General features: G+C 37.5%; 1 protein-coding gene across 2 annotated transcripts in view; it reads right to left on the bottom strand.

Annotated features, from left to right (window-relative positions):
• Positions 1-2,463: 2,463 nt before the first annotated feature.
• Positions 2,464-18,031, bottom strand: part of LOC120529274 — a 37,359-nt gene continuing 21,791 nt past the window's right edge. For both annotated transcript variants that reach the window (XM_039753138.1, XM_039753137.1), the window contains exons 7-11: positions 17,422-17,520; positions 11,229-11,269; positions 8,452-8,673; positions 4,445-4,603; positions 2,464-2,521 (exon numbers count right to left, since the gene is read on the bottom strand). In XM_039753138.1, coding sequence (XP_039609072.1) covers positions 2,501-2,521; positions 4,445-4,603; positions 8,452-8,673; positions 11,229-11,269; positions 17,422-17,520 — 542 coding nt within the window. In that variant the 3' untranslated portion in view covers positions 2,464-2,500. The remainder of the gene's footprint in view (positions 2,522-4,444; positions 4,604-8,451; positions 8,674-11,228; positions 11,270-17,421; positions 17,521-18,031) is intronic.

Here is an 18,031-nt window from a genome sequence, read left to right as displayed (position 1 = left end):
CTGCTGTCTTCTCAAATTCCCTAAAAGCTACTTTTTTAAAAATTTTACCTCCTAGCAGGAATACCTCTTTTAATAAACTCATACTGTATATAAAGATATTACAAATCTGTACATTATAAACCATATTATACTGTAATGTAATCAAAAAAATGAAAATTGATTTAAATAAATTTAAAGGCAATTTTAAGAGTAACAATAATAGACTATTTATAGGTGGTCAATTGCTGGTTTATAATGGAAATCTAAATCTCTTGGTTTAAAAATCATTATAGCTCAACAAAAAAATAGGTGTAAATCAATAAAAGGATTTATCAGACAATGGGATGAACCCTAACAAAACTGAAACTGTCATTTTTTAATGTAGTCTCAACCCTTCTCAATGCACTTGTGCCACCTGTCTGGAAGTGCATGGATTCCAACAAAATAAAAGGTTTTGTTTTGTCCTCGCAACCACTTGTGCCCCTGAGTTATTGTTGAACACTTAATGCCGAGGGGTACTACAGTCAATAGTGCAAGTTACTATGACCTCCTGGAGATCCATGTGAAGCCTGCTATTCAATCCAAGCGGTGGGGACTGCTGTCTCAAAGAGTCGTTTTGCTGCAAGACAATGCAGAACACCAAGGCTCATCTGGAGAAACTGAAGTTTGAGGTATTGCCACATCCTCCTTATTCGCCAGATATGGCACCATGCAATTTCAACCTTTTTGGACCACTAAAAAAACATCTCAATGGTCGTCGATTCAAGACAGATGACAAAGTGAAGAAAGTGGTGCATGGGTGGATGCGAGGACAGGACAAAAATCTTTTATTCTGCTGGAATCCAGAAACTTCCAGACAGGTGGTGCAAATGCATTGAGAAGGGTGGAGACAACTTTGAGAAGTGACAGTATCAGTTTTGTTAAGGTTCATCCCATTTTCTGATAAGTCCCGCTTTTGCTAAGATTTTAGGAAGTGTTTTTTTGAACACCGATTGATGAAAAACACCCATGCTTTTCTTGTCTTTGCTGATGATGCTGTGATCTTCGCAGAGTCAATGGATGCTCTGATTGGGGTGCTCGAGAGACTGAGTGAGGAGTCTGAGTGTCTGGGCTTGTGAGTGTCCTGGTTAAAAACCAAGATCCAGGCCTTTAATGACCTCTTGGGCACAGCCATCAGCAGTGTGTCTGTTTGTGGGTGCCAACCTTGTCGAGAGGTTTACTTACCTTGGCAGTGACATTCTTGTCTCTGGTGAAGTCAGTAGACAGATTGGGAGAGCATGGGGGGGTCATGAGGTCACTGGAAAGGGGTGTGTGATGCTCCCGATATCTATGCATAAGGAGAACGTTCAAGTCTTTAGAGTCCTGGTGCTTACTCTCTTGCTATATGGTTGCGAGACATGGACGCTATCCTGTGACCTGAGATGAAGACTGGACTCCTTTGGTAATGTGTCTCTCCGGAAAATCCTTGGGTACTGTTGGTTTGACTTTGTGTCGAATGAGCGGTTGCTCAAGGAGTCCCAAATGAGGCACATTACCTGCATTGTGAGGGAGCGTCTGTTACAGCACTACGGCCATGAGGCGCGTTTCCCTGAGGGTGATTCAGCTCGTAAGATCCTCATTGTTTAGGACCCGAGTGGCTGGACCAGGCCAAGGGGTCGCCCACATAACACCTGGCTGCAGCAGATAGAGGGTCATTGCTGAAGGGTGGGACTGGACCGTGCGTCTGCCTGGGGAGTTGCAAATCAGGATCCTGAGTTGTTTCGTTGTGTAGTGAGTGCAGCAATGCACTGTACCAGTGCATGCTCCCCAACTTGACTTGACTTGTAATAAAAATACAACTATTTGCTGTAAAGTCAATACAGAGAAAACAAGAAAAAAGAAATATGAAAGAATAAAAGCAGAACAAGATGAATTCTTGTAGTTCATGAAAAGCACAAGGAGATTTTTGATCTACACCCTCCACTTATCTTGCTATCTTCACTTTACATGGGATGATACGACAAAATCAGGATAGTCTGGCTGGGACACTTAGAAACAGGGATAAATGTGTAGGAGAATGAGGTTTTTCTTAATCACTTTGCTATTCTTGTATTTTAGTTTCTTTATTATCATGTTCCACATCTGTCATGCTGAAAGAAGATGGTCCAGTCAGGTTCACTTCCCTTTTGTCTACTGAAGCCAGGCTCTCTTTGCTAACAGCATTTAAACACCCTAATATGGCACACAGGCCTTGAGAGGAATTGTTTTTCCTAAATAATCATATAAGGCCTGAAAGCGGTTGATCTCAAGGTGCCATGCATGTTTGTATCACGATGTGCTTACTAGTTACATACATAACACCAAGTAATGTAAAGGAATCTTCAAGTAAACGTTGTTCTTGGTGGGAATGAAACATTGAAGCAGTATGTGGAGGCTACTGGATACTGTTCGGGACAGTTCTGGGCAGTTCTAGATGCAATTTAAAAATGAAAAACACTTTTAATATTTAACTTTTAACATTGTTTATTTTAATCAGCTCTTCTCACACAACATGAGTTGCATCCTGCAAAATAAAGACAAGAAGGAGTTGTGTTACTATTGTAAAACATTATTCAAGTCAAACAAAGCAGCATCTATTTCTCCTTGTTAATTTATCCTAGAGCATTATAGGATTTAAATCCATCATGGTGTACACATCAACACAATTTATTCTCACTGATTTGATCTGAAAACAGATCTTCTAGAGAGCATCCTAGTAGCACTGGGTGAAGGGTAGGAATCAACCAACCAAGACACACTCAAATGCACACTGAAACCCACTCCTCCAGGGCCAGTACAAAGTCACCAGTTAGTCCAGCATGCATGCTTTTGGGAAATGGGAATGAGAACTCAGACAAATACGCATGCAGACTAATCCACACAGATAACAAACATGACTCAAACATACTCTCCAGGAACTGTGAGGAAAAAACATTAAGCACCATGGAAACCTAGTAACCAACTTATGCTCTATAAAACTAAACAAATTCAAGCATTAGGAAAAATCCTAATGAAAATTAAAAACAAGCATACTCATCAGGTATCTGGTCTGGAGTATGCAGAATAGTTACAGGGTAGGCCTTTTAGTACATGGTCCTGACCTGAACAAATATCAAAATGGAAGCTTCTTTTCGAAGGGAGCTCCAGATGAGGTTATATTCTTTGCCATTAAGGACATTTGCAATTTTTTTTTCCTCAGTGGTGGAGAGAAAACAGAAACATGGTCATTCCAAGTGTACTGAAAGCCCTCTGTAATGCTTCTGAAAGTCATATTTGGACACAGAATTGGATTGGAATTTACCATTAAAAAGACTGCTCCATTGTTTACTATCAGTTGTGAATGGCAGAGTTTCATAAAGGGCTGCTCACCTTTTTTTCCAAGAGGGATATATAAGGGGATTACTAGAATCCTTTAGTTGGCCAAAATGTCAAACCATGGCGCTTGCGTATAGTCTAGATAGTCTAGCTGTTCCGGTCTAGGTGTCCCAGTAGTGAATATATCAGAATAACCTCAGTTTAAACCTTTCAACATGGCATCAGAGTTTGTTCTGCCTCCTTAGGGCAAATGTGCAGGGAGTCCAGGGTAACCCACTTAAAACGAAACTAAGAACTCAAGATACCTTACAGTCTGTTCTACTTCCTTTTCAGGAGGATGGAAGAAATGTAGCATACTATACAAGCCTCTGAGAAAGGCCTGTTCATGTGGGTCTGTATTAAGCCGATGGGTGTGAACCTTCCAGATCGAGATGCATTATGTATAAAAAGGGGTCAACAGAAAGGAAGGTAGTTGAACTTCGGATGGCTACAGTGCTAGTACTTCACGTAGTGATTACCCTAGTATAGTATTAAAGTGACTAAACACAACAGAATCCTACTCCGTTAAACAGGGAAGAAACCTCTCACACTGTTAAAACCCGGAGCTTTTTAAAATGAATGTAATATTTTGGAAATGGTTCTTCATGGGTCTGCTAAGAAATGAGTAATCACTCTAAATATCAATATTATTGTTTATTCTTGGACAGTAAGAATAGATTTAACCTGAAATAACATGTCCAGCATGCCTGAATTGAAAGATCTTATTAATGGTCTAATATGTTCATTAATTAAGCACCCATTAATTCTTATAATATAGATGACGAGCTTGAGTTGCATTGTTCACATGTTTTAACTTAAATGTAATAAAATATAATAATGATACAAAAATTGTGTATTGACTGCAGTCAGTCGTTGTTCAACCCGCTTTATCCTAACACAGGGACACGAGGGTCTGCTGGAGCCAATCCCAGCCAACACAGGGCGCAAGGCAGGAACAAATCCCGGGCAGGACGCCAGCCCACCTCAGGACTAACTTACATGACTTCCTAATTATACTTTTCTGTTAACCTTTTTAAATACAACAAGATGAGACCTACAAATTCAAAGGAAGAGTAGACAGAACAAGTAGTACCTTCAGGCTGTCTCTTCTCACTACTGGAGGATGTAGTTTTATTCTCAATGGCTGACGTGGGCACTCTTGTCTGTGATGATCTTCAGAGTGCTTCATCATCTCTTCCCTTGTCATGAGTTCAGGTCCTTGTTTAATTCGTTCATATTGCTCACACCAGTACTACAAATAAAAAAGAATATGAGTACATTCTGCAATCAGTAAACAATTCTTAATGATATTAGTAAGCACGGAATAATTTGAAGTTCTTTAAATGTGTTCTAGAATGACTCTAGGTAAAAAGAAAATTGTTCCTAATTTTAAATTTGCAAAATTAAAATTCATGCCCCCCATGTCAAAAACAAGCCTGAGGTCAGAATCTTTCTTTCCCATTTTCTCTGGAATTAAAGAAAACTCTCTAGCAAGTATTCTGAATCAATCCATGACAGGTTCATGCCATCTTAAGGTATGGGCACACTGGGCAGTTGCCAGAGGGCCCACAAGCACAGGGGCCCCATGCTAATCTATGTATGTTGTGACTTGCTGAGTGGTTGTGTAGGTAGGGGCCCCAGTGCACTGCTTTGCCCACAATGCCCAATGTTCTAATCGGGCAGCCCAAGTTCTCCATTCTTTCCTGCCTTTTCTGCTTCTACTTCCAACTAAGGATGGACTTTAAAACTTTTAGTTCCATGGTCTATCCTCTTTACAACCAACTATTTAAATTTGTCTTCCTCTACATCTTCTCATTCAAAATTTGACCCTAGCAGGGGTGGTAAAAGTACTAAAAAATCTACTCAGGTAGAAAGATTATTGCATAAATAAACTCATGTAAAAGTATCTGATATGGAAACTACTCAAGTAAAACTAAAACTAAAATAAATAAAAGTACAAGTTAGTTATTTTAGAAAAAAAAAATAATTAGTTTACATTAATAAATATCTTCAAATATCCATGCTGTACAATGAAAATTATAAACAGAACATACACAGCAAGAACATAGATAGATAGATAGATAGATAGATAGATAGATAGATAGATAGATAGATAGATAGATAGATAGATAATGTAGTTGGCAGGATTACATACATAGATAGATAGATAGATAGATAGATAGATAGATAGATAGATAGATAGATAGATAGATAGATAATGTATTGTACATTACATGGTAAATACATTAAAATCAAATTTAGCATGCACATGTCTATGAAATATAAAAATGAACATGTCTAAGAAAATATGAAAACGCTGACAGCTCCCATCTTGATTTCAACTTGTTATTATTGTACATTTTTACCAAAACAGGCCCATCATTAATTACAAAGCACATTGTACTCTCTTCTAGTGGAATGAGAGTTAAAGCTATTGAAGTAGACAGGATATTTGTATTGCTAGAAGTTCATAATGATAATTAAAACATGAATTCAGTAAGGCTGCTATGTTCTTTATTAAAATTTTATTTAAGGATGTTTTCATGTACTGTAGATGAACTCAGTAGGATGTTGTTGTGATGTAAGATTTTGCATATAACTTGATAAATGTTTTGTATGTCTTTATTTATAATTTAGGCAAACCAAGTGGTCAGAGGTATTCGTGTTTGCACAACCCCCAACCCTTTTTACGACTGTCTCTTTGTAATTTTATGACAGGATTTGGGGGGATGTGTCTTAAACCAGTTTGATCTCCCACACAAAGCCAGGTTAGCTTAACATATGGTCTTGGGGGGGTTGCAGGTGTTAAATGTACTATTGCTCCCATTGGTCTGAGATATGGCTGTTTGGAATTGGCTTGTCTCAGAGGCCTTTAAGTACCATGATGTCCTATTGGTTCTAGGAATTGGAGAGAACATCTATAAATGTACTTGCTCAACCACATTCTCTCTCTCTAACCAACATATGATGAAGAAGCATCTCTCTTGCTAACCTGTGATGATGAAGACAACACAATTAAGAGCACAGCTCAGCAGCCATATTGAACAGACATGTGGCTGAAAGCTGAGCACCAATGATGCCTTAACTAGAGACATTTTAAGTAACTGCAAGTCTGTGTGCCACCTGAATTACACATCACCATTTTATCAGGTTGTATGGTTGCCAATATTCAAATGTACTTTGCATTTTGTTATTATTTATGAATATTATCAGTAATACATTATTTTATGTGTAACTTAACTCCTGCTTGTCTTTTTACTACATCTAATTGCCTGAGGTTATAGATATAGAAGGGAAGGTGGGGTTAAGTTATATACAGTGGTAAGCCTGTGAGATTAGGCATTCTAAGGCTACATATTAATAATACAATAGGGGAAAGTAGAGCAATATATATATTACTCTACCAAGATAAAACAGATGTCTTAAATGCAAAACTATAAAATGTTAAAAATTGACTGATTAAATAATACAGTTCCATCCATTGGACAAAAATGACAAAAGGATCGAGTGTCATCTCTTTGTTTGCAGCTTTCTACTGGATTTCAAGATCTGAAAATGTTTGCATTTTGTAAACAAAAATTGAAATAAACAGCACAGCTGCTGTACTGGTGTAAAACTTTATTTTTGGCTACTTCTGGAAAACTGGGTCCTTCATCAACTGCAAAGTACCCCATACTCTCCCTCCCTGGAAAGAGACTTTGACTTATAAAAAGCAAGTGAACATATTGTTATTACTACATGTGCACTATAATAATTACAATCTGAAATAAATAAAGCTGTTATATTTTTAGTTTAATAATAATAATAATATGCTTTTATAATTCTTGATTCAGAAATAAAAAATCTGTTCCCCAAAAAAAGGCTTCAAAGATTACAAGTTGCATATTTATCAAATTGTATCTAATTAGGTTTATTAAAGCTATTACTGGTGGTTAAGCATTTAGCTTTAGAGTCCATAAACTGTGGAATAATTAAACTGCATCAAAGCCTCCACATTTAAATCTAGTTTTAAACCAGGAGCCAATTCTGGACAGGACACTAGTCTATTGTAAAATCTAGCATTTAATGTTGACATGTTATATTTGCAGATTTTCCCAGTGAAGAAAAGTGTTGTATAAGAAAAAATTATGTTAAATTGCATATTATTGAAAAAAACAAGAAGGTTTTAAATATAGTTATTTAAGTCAAGACAATCTATCTGATAGAAGTTATGACATGCTGGTGTCAAAGGATATTTGCAAGCACAAAAATAACCAGGAGATGGCAGCATTCAGCAGAAACCTATAGTCTTAAACAATAAACAAAATTTTCAAAACTCACACATCTTTATATATTATAAAATAACTACATAAAAATGCAAAATGTAACAAAATATCAATATTTCCAATTTGTTTTACCCTCTATAATCTGACACTATTTAAAGACAATTTTACAATGGTTAACAAAGCATGAGCCTATTGTATGTGTGTAACTTGTCTAGCAGAGTATGACTTGATTCTTGTCTTATTATGTTAAGATAAAACAGATTGGTATCATAAAAGATAAAATTATGTCTTTAAAATTAAGAAATCATTTAGTCAGGCACTTGTAAAAATATTTTGGTTCAGAAGATAAATTATGCAAAAAGAAACTGGAAGAATGCCTCTCATTCCTTAAAACAAACCAACAGAGTCTATTTTACGATTACTCATCTGTTGTTAAATGTGTTGTCTTGTCAAAAGTGATTAAATAATGGGAATGCTCACGTGAAACAGTCTCTTATTGTAGTTACTTCAGATAGAACATAGATGGCAGCAAAACCAAGGTTATGCCTGACAAAATAATGACTGCCGAAATAGTAAGAGTGGGAGAATCGGAAATTACAGTATTCGCAAATAACTCAAATTAATTTTATATTTTATAAAATATGTATAAAAAAAGTAGATATCAAGTGGAGCAAAATGCATTTTCAATTAATCACAATGTCCTATTAACCTATCAGACAAAAAAATGAAACTAATAGGTTTTACTTCACAATGCAGCATTCTTACATTAGGTAAATTGAAATGTAAGATTTCAAATCCTACTCGATAAATTTATGAGCAGATAAACAGTGTGTACCATTTGGTTTTCCCTTCTTATTGCAGGTGCATTTACTAGTTGAAGACTTTGTTGACATTCAGTTGCTCTCATTGGTTCAACCAGCCTGATCTGTTCAGCTGATCTCATTGGTCCAGCAGCCTTCCTCAGTTGACCTTTCTTCTGCAGGTTAGACTCCCTCATCCATCTAGTGGTCTCCATCTGTAGTTTTCTCAAGTTCTTGTACCATTGCTGTAAATAAGCCTACCCAGTGTATGGGGATAGTTAGTAAATAACAAAAAATGGAGAACTGGTATGCTATTAGACAGGTTTAAGAGAAAAACAACAGAATTCAAGAGTTAACTCTGCTATTCACTATAGGACTCTTATAGAAACCTTAAAGGAAAATACTACAGCAAAGCTTTCATAACTGACAGTAAAACACAAATTACAGAAACCCACATTTATGCTATGTACAGTAAGTAAGGTTAAGTTAAGGTACTTAATTATGTTCTTTATATGGCATTTTAAAAGCAAACATAATTACTAGTTGTCAGTCATTCAATGCACTATGGATATCATGCCCTAAGCCCACCATTTCATAAAACAATGAGCTTGTTTTTATGCAAAATAATATACATTAATGTGTTTATGATACTCAATAAAATAACTTAATGAATCCTGGTATATGTCATGATGCTCTCTTTATAATCCAAGCAAAGGAAAAGATATATGTAAAACAATCTCCATCAAACATTCATATGCATGTCACCTACTAGCTGACTCAATGATGGCTATCAGTTATTATCAGTTTACAGAGCTCGATTAGAAGAGTAACAACAACAAGATATTTTCACTTGCATTCTTTTATCTAAATGTCTAAATTATCTAAATGTCTAAATGTACAGTGGTGTGAAAAACTATTTGCCCCCTTCCTGATTTCTTATTCTTTTGCATGTTTGTCACGCAAAATGTTTCTGATCATTAAACACATTTAACCATTAGTCAAATATAACACAAGTAAACACAAAATGCAGTTTTTAAATGATGGTTTTATTATTTAGGAGAAAAAATCCAAACCTACATGGCCCTGTGTGAAAAAGTAATTGCCCCCTTGTTAAAAATAACCTAACTGTGGTGTATCACACCTGAGTTCAATTTCCGTAGCCACCCCCAGGCCTGATTACTGCCACACCTGTTTCAATCAAGAAATCACTTAAATAGGAGCTGCCTGACACAGAGAAGTAGACCAAAAGCACCTCAAACGCTAGACATCATGCCAAGATCCAAAGAAATTCAGGAACAAATGAGAACAGAACTAATTGAGATCTATCAGTCTGGTAAAGGTTATAAAGCCATTTCTAAAGCTTTGGGACTCCAGCGAACCACAGTGAGAGCCATTATCCACAAATGGCAAAAACATGGAACAGTGGTGAACCTTCCCAGGAGTGGCCGGCCGACCAAAATTACCCCAAGAGCGCAGAGACGACTCATCCGAGAGGTCACAAATGACCCCAGGACAACGTCTAAAGAACTGCAGGCCTCACTTGCCTCAATTAAGGTCAGTGTTCACGACTCCACCATAAGAAAGAGACTGGGCAAAACGGCCTGCATGGCAGATTTCCAAGACGCAAACCACTGTTAAGCAAAAGAACATTAGGCTCGTCTCAATTTTGCTAAGAAACATCTCAATGATTGCCAAGACTTTTGGGAAAATACCTTGTGGACTGATGAGACAAAAGTTGAACTTTTGGAAGGCAAATGTCCCGTTACATCTGGCGTAAAAGGAACACAGCATTTCAGAAAAAGAACATCATACCAACAGTAAAATATGGTGGTGGTAGTGTGATGGTCTGGGGTTGTTTTGCTGCTTCAGGACCTGGAAGGCTTGCTGTGATAGATGGAACCATGAATTCTACTGTCTACCAAAAATCCTGAAGGAGAATGTCCGGCCATCTGTTCGTCAACTCAAGCTGAAGCGATCTTGGGTGCTGCAACAGGACAATGACCCAAAACACACCAGCAAATCCACCTCTGAATGGCTGAAGAAAAACAAAATGAAGACTTTGGAGTGGCCTAGTCAAAGTCCTGACCTGAATCCAATTGAGATGCTATGGCATGACCTTAAAAAGGCGGTTCATGCTAGAAAACCCTCAAATAAAGCTGAATTACAACAATTCTGCAAAGATGAGTGGGCCAAAATTCCTCCAGAGCGCTGTAAAAGACTCATTGCAAGTTATCACAAACGCTTGATTGCAGTTATTGCTGCTAAGGGTGGCCCAACCAGTTATTAGGTTCGGGGGCAGTTACTTTTTCACACAGGGCCATGTAGGTTTGGATTTTCTCCCTAAATAATAAAAACCATCATTTAAAACTGCATTTTGTGTTTACTTGTGTTATATTTGACTAATAGTTAAATGTGTTTGATGATTAGAAACATTTTGTGTGACAAACATGCAAAAGAATAATAAATCAGGAAGGGGGCAAATAGTTTTTCACACCACTGTATATTATTCATAAATTTCAATCTGATAGTGTAGTTGTAATTGTGTTTGTTTTATAAAACACTAGTCTGTGGTATAAGCATTCAGAGAGCATACAATAACTGGTGGGTTTAAGACAACTGATGCATTTAGTCAGATCTGGATGCTGCTAACCAAAAGTTTACTTCATGTAAGTAAAATAAGTTGAATTACAGTATAGAGAATTCCAGGACCATTGGTGCACACCTTCCTAGAATAATCTCAATGCTACATTAACTCTATCAAATGGCTCCTGGAGGTAGTCATTTTAAAAGAGACTAATACAAATATTTTTACCTGTGATTTCTTCTGTTTCTTCCAGTTTTTGATTCGGTAATCTATTGATAAAATAAAGTTAATTAATTAATTTGTTGTTTAATACTGCACTGTTTCTTTTTATTAATTTTATAAAGCACGCTGCAGAGAGCAAGGTGAAGTTCATTCAACTAACATTAAAGTTTCATACAAAACAAAAGTCACCTAATTCAGGCAGCCATTTGAACACTGAGCCCAAGATGACCAGGTCTCTCATATATATTGGAACATCAAAAAAGATTAAAGAACAGCCTACCTTGTTCATTTTAGAACAGTATTAATATATTTATATCGAAGTGCTTTAGATAACTCCATTAAGAAAATGTCTTGTTTTCTTTCATTTTTGGTAAAATAGGACTTTTTCCATCGTGGTATAAGATGTTTCAATTGATTTTCCATTATATAATGTTATCTAATGCAAATAGAGGATTAGGACTACAGGTAGTCCCCCCGTTACGGACATCCGACCTACGACTTATGAACGAGGATGCAGCTGCGATGCATGCACCTCAGTAACTGCCGCTCCATCATCTTTGGCCTGGGGATGCTGCAAGTGGTGGCTGGAGGGGGGTGATTTCACTACTCGTGGAGTGTAATGTCCCTCGGGTGGCAAGAGGTGACCCATGGTCCATAGTCACGAGGGCCACAGTCATCGCTCGTGTGCAGGTCGATGGTTTGCTGCCCGTTCACTATGCTGCCGCAGCTACTGCTCCTGACTAGACGCAGGCTGGATGGAGCCGAGGGGGGCGTTTTACTGACCTCCCTGCACACACGGCTGGTAATGCTGCAAGCGGTGACCCAGTTTTGGCTGAACGGAAGCATTTGATTTTGAACGGGGCGGTGGGGGTAGTATTGTAGTGTGTCTCGGATGGCTGCCTGTTGAATTGGGGTTGGATGATTCACTACCCCCCTTTGGTTGCATCGTGTTCGTTCTCGGTGGGTGAACGCTGCAGGCAGCATACTGTAGTGGAGGTGGGCTGATGATGAACCGCCCCTCACCGCCCCCAGTTATTCTCAATAGCAAGCCTGCTTGTACTGTTACGCACATAGCTGGAAGTTGTCTCTTGTCAGTACATCAGACGTATTGACGACGGGTGCCTTCCAGCTGTGATAGCGTGTACAGTGCTGTGCAGAAAAGCTCATCTTAACCTTTTGTCTTCACCCTTCAAGTATGTCTCTGAAACACAAATCTGATGCAAGTGCTGGTGATACAGTAAAGAAGAAAAAAAACATCACCATGGAAAATAAAGTAAAGAAAATAAAGAAATAATAAAAAGGTCAGAGAGAGTTGAAACTCCATCATTCATTGGCAGAGCACTTGGTTACAGTCGGTCAACAATAGCATTTATTAAAATAATGTACCTGTTCTGACTTATATACAAATTCAACTTAAGTACAAACCTAAAATCCCTATCTCGTACGTAACCCAGGGACAGCCTGTACTTGTAAATGAAAAACTATCTGAAAAATGACTAGCAGATTTTTCCTCAATACACTGTGAGTGTTAAACAAACCTAGCTAGTCAGTTGCTTGGCAAAATCATTCACAATTCAGATCTTCTCCGGAACATATTTTTGATCATTTTAATCTGCAAAAATAGACTTTATCATGCCAATGACTTATGTCCATTTATTCCCATAGGAAAAGTTTACTGCTTAAAGGTTGCTTTTTGATGACTCATGAGACTTTAAAGTGATTCTCATTTATGTTTCATTTAGGAACCAACTATGTCAAAAATGTTTCTCCTAAAATTCCTTAGGAGAATAGCTTTAGACAAAAAGGAGACATGAGAAGTCAAAATGGAGAATTTGGTTTGAGAAGCATGTTTGTGAGATCTCTTGTTTGTTGTTTTAATCCTTTTTCAAGACTTTATATATTTTGCTTATTATTGGACTGATACCTATATCCAAGGTGACTTACAACATTTGAGATATTGGTCACACTTCTTTTGTATTTCCAATTGAAGTGACTTTCTCATAGGCACACTAGCAGGATTTGAACCCACAACCCTAAGGGTCTCAGGTCTTAACCACTATGCAATACTACCTACCTTTTCTTCTAGAATGATTATGATCTAATTGGAGCAAAGCTACATAAATTAGATTGACTAATATTATTATTTAGAAGCAAGGATTACAGTTTTGTAATCACAGTAAAGAGTTTCCATACCAAAAACAACTGTCCATACATTCACCATATATTACTGAGCATACAATGTCAGAACACTACCTGGAAGATCTCAGCCCATTGTATGACTTTGCTGAGATCTCTCCTGATTCTCAAGAGAAGACACATGTTAGACTACTGGGGTAATTTTTATCAAGTGAAAAATCTTGAGATGTATGAGATAAAAGAACACGCTTCCATTGTATTTCTTTCTGATCTCATTGTTGTCTAGAAGAAGCTTAAATGATGTTAAGGAGATCTCTTTTTTGATTTTTCATTCCTATCAGTTATTTGAGATTCTAACTAAAAGGCCCTGTTCCTAGACTTAGATCCTCTAAGGGTGCACTGCTTCAGTCTGGAAATGCTGCCCATGTCTTCTTTGATACCAGAATGTATAATTTTAACTAAACATGATGAAGGGGGATTTGGAAAGTTGTAACAAAGGATAGCTGAAAAATATGGTTGTTCTCCACGGGAGTAATTGAAAGGATCTCATCTTAAAATGCTTCCTGCTTTGATGTTGCATTTTTGTCAGAATGATTTGTTTTTATATATTCATCCATCCATCCATCTATCCATCCATTATCCAACCTGCTATATCCTAACACAGGGTCACAGGGGTCTGCTGGAGCCAATCCCAGCCATCATAGGGCGCAAGGCAGGAAACAAACCCCAGGCAGGGCGCCAGTCCACCGCAGTTTATTTTTTCACCTAATACAATTTGTTACTTTTTGCATACCCCTTGTTGTCAGAGCACAGGGTCAGCCTTGTACAGCTGTGACTTAACTTAACTTTTACCTTTTTGGTTTGTAGATTTTTAATGTTTCAGCTTGTGAACAGTAATGATTAATCACATTATATGTATTTTAGAGTTCATTTATTTAGATAAAAAAGAAAAATACCCTTTAAATTGGTTGACTTGTCTTAAAATTTTAGATTTTTCTTTGCTGTATTGGAGATAAATGGTTCGGCTGCTGAGCCCTTTAGACAGTAATGCTTAGAATGATAAAACCAGAGCAGAATAAGGCAAATGCAGCTTGTTGTTTCTTCCTTCTTAATCCTGTATTTTACTTCTATATACAACAACAGAAGCAGCTACTATAATAAAAAAAATCAAGAAAAGGCTCATTTACTTTATCTTGAGACCAAACCTCCATTCGTAGAGGAAATAAGACTTTGAATGATAACACCAGCATTACACCTCATCAGCAGTGAGGCATCTGGCAACATATCACATCGCATTCTAAAATCAGAAAGCAAAGAAGGAGGAAAATCAATGAAAACCCTTAAAAGCATTCATACTGAGGAGAACTCCAAATGGACCCGCCCAAATTGGGAAATCGCCCATAGGATATACCGATAAAGCAAGCATTTTTCCACCGGAAAACCAGTAGGATGATCTGTAAGCATTTGTTGAACCGGGAAAGGTTTGTGTCTTTTTGGTAAGGAGAAATTTTAAAAATTCTACACAGAGAGGTTATACCAAGAACGGTGAAGCTGAAATTCTGTTTGCATGCCAGCTTCAATTAAAGGTGACAAAATATTGTAACTAGGGACATTTCAAAAAGTAGGCACCCCAATTGATTATTTTTCATTTTCCTGTATTTCAGATTCAATAATTCTTAATAATAATTTTTTGCATTTATATAGCGCTTTTCTCACTACTCAAAGTGCTCAGCAATTGCAGGTTAAGGGCCTTGCTCAAAGGCCCAACAGAGCAGAGTCAAATCAAATCATTTTTATTATTATTTTTTTACTACTCCTTTAGAAGTGATTTTCTGTGATGTTAAAGTGACATAATGCTTTAAGTCATCTGCTAAAACCCATGTAACAAAACGTGGAACCATTTTTAAGAAAATGTTGGGTTCTATTGAGACTAAAGTTGAGTGAATTGGCAAAATGAAATGCTTGACACAAGTCAAATACAGCCCAAAACATAGATAACGCTCTTCCTACCATCAAGAATAATGGCAGCACCATGCCTTGAAGTTCCTTTTCAGCAGAAGGAGCTGGAAATTTTGTTGCCAGCAAAGAAATATGGATGCAGCCAAATAACAAATCATTGAAAACAACCTCAATGAGCCAGATCTGTGTTTAGATTCATTTTCCACAGAACACAACCCAGTTACATGAAAAAAAAACTAATAAGGAATGTCTTAGTACTTTAGAGTAACCTAATGTCCCAGAGTTGAATCCAATTGAATATTAACAGTGAATGAATGGATCATAAATTAATACAGAGGAGCAAAGAAGTGAGCAAAGCACTGCAAATTCAAAAACACAATGAAGAAAACAATGCATTAAATCAGAAAGATATAAACTTAATAAAGAAAATAAAAAAAAATTACATCATAGCGGGTGACACGGTGGCGCAGTGGGTAGCGCTGCTACCTCGCAGTTCGGAGACCCGTGTTCGCTTCCCGGGTCCTCCCTGCATGGAGTTTGCACGTTCTCCCAGTATCTGTGTAGGTTTGCTCCAGATGCTTTGGTTTCCTCCCACAGTCCAAACACATGCAGGTTAGGTGCATTGGCGATTCTAAATTGTCCCTAGTGTGTGCTTGGTATGTGGGTGTGTGTGTGCCCTGTAATGGCTTGGCGCCCTGCCCGGGGTTTGTTTCCTGCCTTGCACCCTGTGTTGGCTGGGATTGGCTCCAGCAGACCCCTGTGACCCTGTAGTTAGGATATAGCGGGTTGAATAATGGATGGATGGACATCATAGCATTACAGTAGGTTAAATGGAATTTAAAAGATATTATAAGCTCAGAGGTCAGTATTGTAAAGCAATCATAGTTATATAAAGTCTAGAGGGTTTACAATGTCTTCTCTAAATATGACGGTGGAATCAACAGTTTTAATTGTGAATGAGAGCTTATTCTACCCAAAGGGAAGAAGTCTGAGACTATGCCTACTAGTTGCAGCATCACTGGATGGCTAGTGAAGGATGACCACTGCTTCCTGGCTGGTCTGGAGCCACACTACACCTTATCACTAAACTGAAAGGTAATAACAGGTTTTCTGTCTTATATTCCTTCTTCACTTCACTTTACAACCCATCCTTTTGTCTTTTGATTCCCCGAAATGTCTGATACTTTTGTACTTTGTAAGTTACTACTGTACATAATGATCAAGAACTACAAACATATTTTTTTCCCCTGGTCTCTGCCATTTCAGACTTAAGTGCAAAATATATCATGGCTATATTTTGTATTATTTTGAAAAAAGAGAAACTGAGAGACAGATTTTACTTTGCAAATTGCATTTGGTATTTTTTCCATTTTAACAAAGATTAGTATTCTCTTTGGTTTGCAGCCAAAACATACTCCATTTAATTTTATTACTGTTTTCTAAGGCTCTTTCACTTTTCATTCTGTCTTTCCACTGCACTTTTCTCATTACAATAAGCAGTGCCCAGTTCATCCCTCTCGTACAGAACTTATGTTGGTATTATTTTCCTATTTCTAAACTTCACATAACATACTGTAACATTTCTAAATGTGACCAATCCAGTTCAGGGTTGCAAGGAGCCAGAGCCTATCATGGCAGCAGTGGACACATTGAGTAGCCAGTCCATCACAGGGCCCCCACACTCACAGCAGGTTAATTTAGAATTATCCTAACCTGTATATTTCGAAGAGGTGGAAAGAAAACTGGAGGCAGAGGTGGATTCTGCCTCATGCCTGAATGCCTGGATAGAATTCAGTTTCCTTAAACTGTGCAACAGAAAATACATGAATAGAGAGAAGAAACTGAAACAGGCACAGAGAGAACATGCAAACTCTACAGCGACAGCAAATGGGTGTAGAACTCGAAACTGGATCCATCAAGCACCAGTTACTCCTTAAACCATATCTCCCTTACTACCATTTAAACAGTTATGTTTTCATTTTTCATTTTCTTTACTTCAGACTGCCCAAGATATTAATGTTAATAACTGAAATATGGGATTCTTTAATATAATAGTGATGAGACCCCACCATAAACATGAAACACACAAGCTCTAATTACTCACTTATTGCAGGAGCTACTGATGTAAACAACAGAAGAAGGATTATTAAAATGGTCACTACAGCACTGGGAACCAGGTCAGTCACAACAATGCAGGATTTCCCTGCAAAAGAAATAACTTTGATTAGTCGAGTCAATTGGACATAAAGATTCAGCATAATAAAGTGCAAAAGCAATCATTCATCTATATATCAAATCATGTAACCCACTTATTAATCCTCCCATCTTTTTTCTAATCCTGCTTTATCCAGTGGATGATAAAGGGAGTCAGATCCAAAATTTATGGGCAAATGACAGAAAAGAGACCTGGTGGAAGGATGTCGGGCTAACATGAGTCCCACTGACATGCAAACTTTCTCATACTGACCAATATGGAGTCTCTGATCAATCAAACATGCACACCTTTAGAGTTTCTTAAAGAGACCAGAATACCTAGGCAGATAAGGAGACAACATTCAAACTTCACTCAGACAACAACTGGTCTAGACTCAAAAGTGAGAAATTTAGAACTGAGATGTGAAAATGCAACACAAGACTGTGCCTCCATATATTGTTTTATCAGTACTTTTAATAGGCCTTGCTTATCGATATAGTTGGGTGTTAAGTTCTTGTTT

This window comes from Polypterus senegalus, chromosome 1 (assembly GCF_016835505.1).
Source record: "Polypterus senegalus isolate Bchr_013 chromosome 1, ASM1683550v1, whole genome shotgun sequence".
In the NCBI taxonomy this organism is placed as follows: domain Eukaryota; kingdom Metazoa; phylum Chordata; class Cladistia; order Polypteriformes; family Polypteridae; genus Polypterus; species Polypterus senegalus.
Note: the sequence above shows the minus strand (reverse complement) of the source record. Positions and strands in the feature narration are given on the sequence as shown.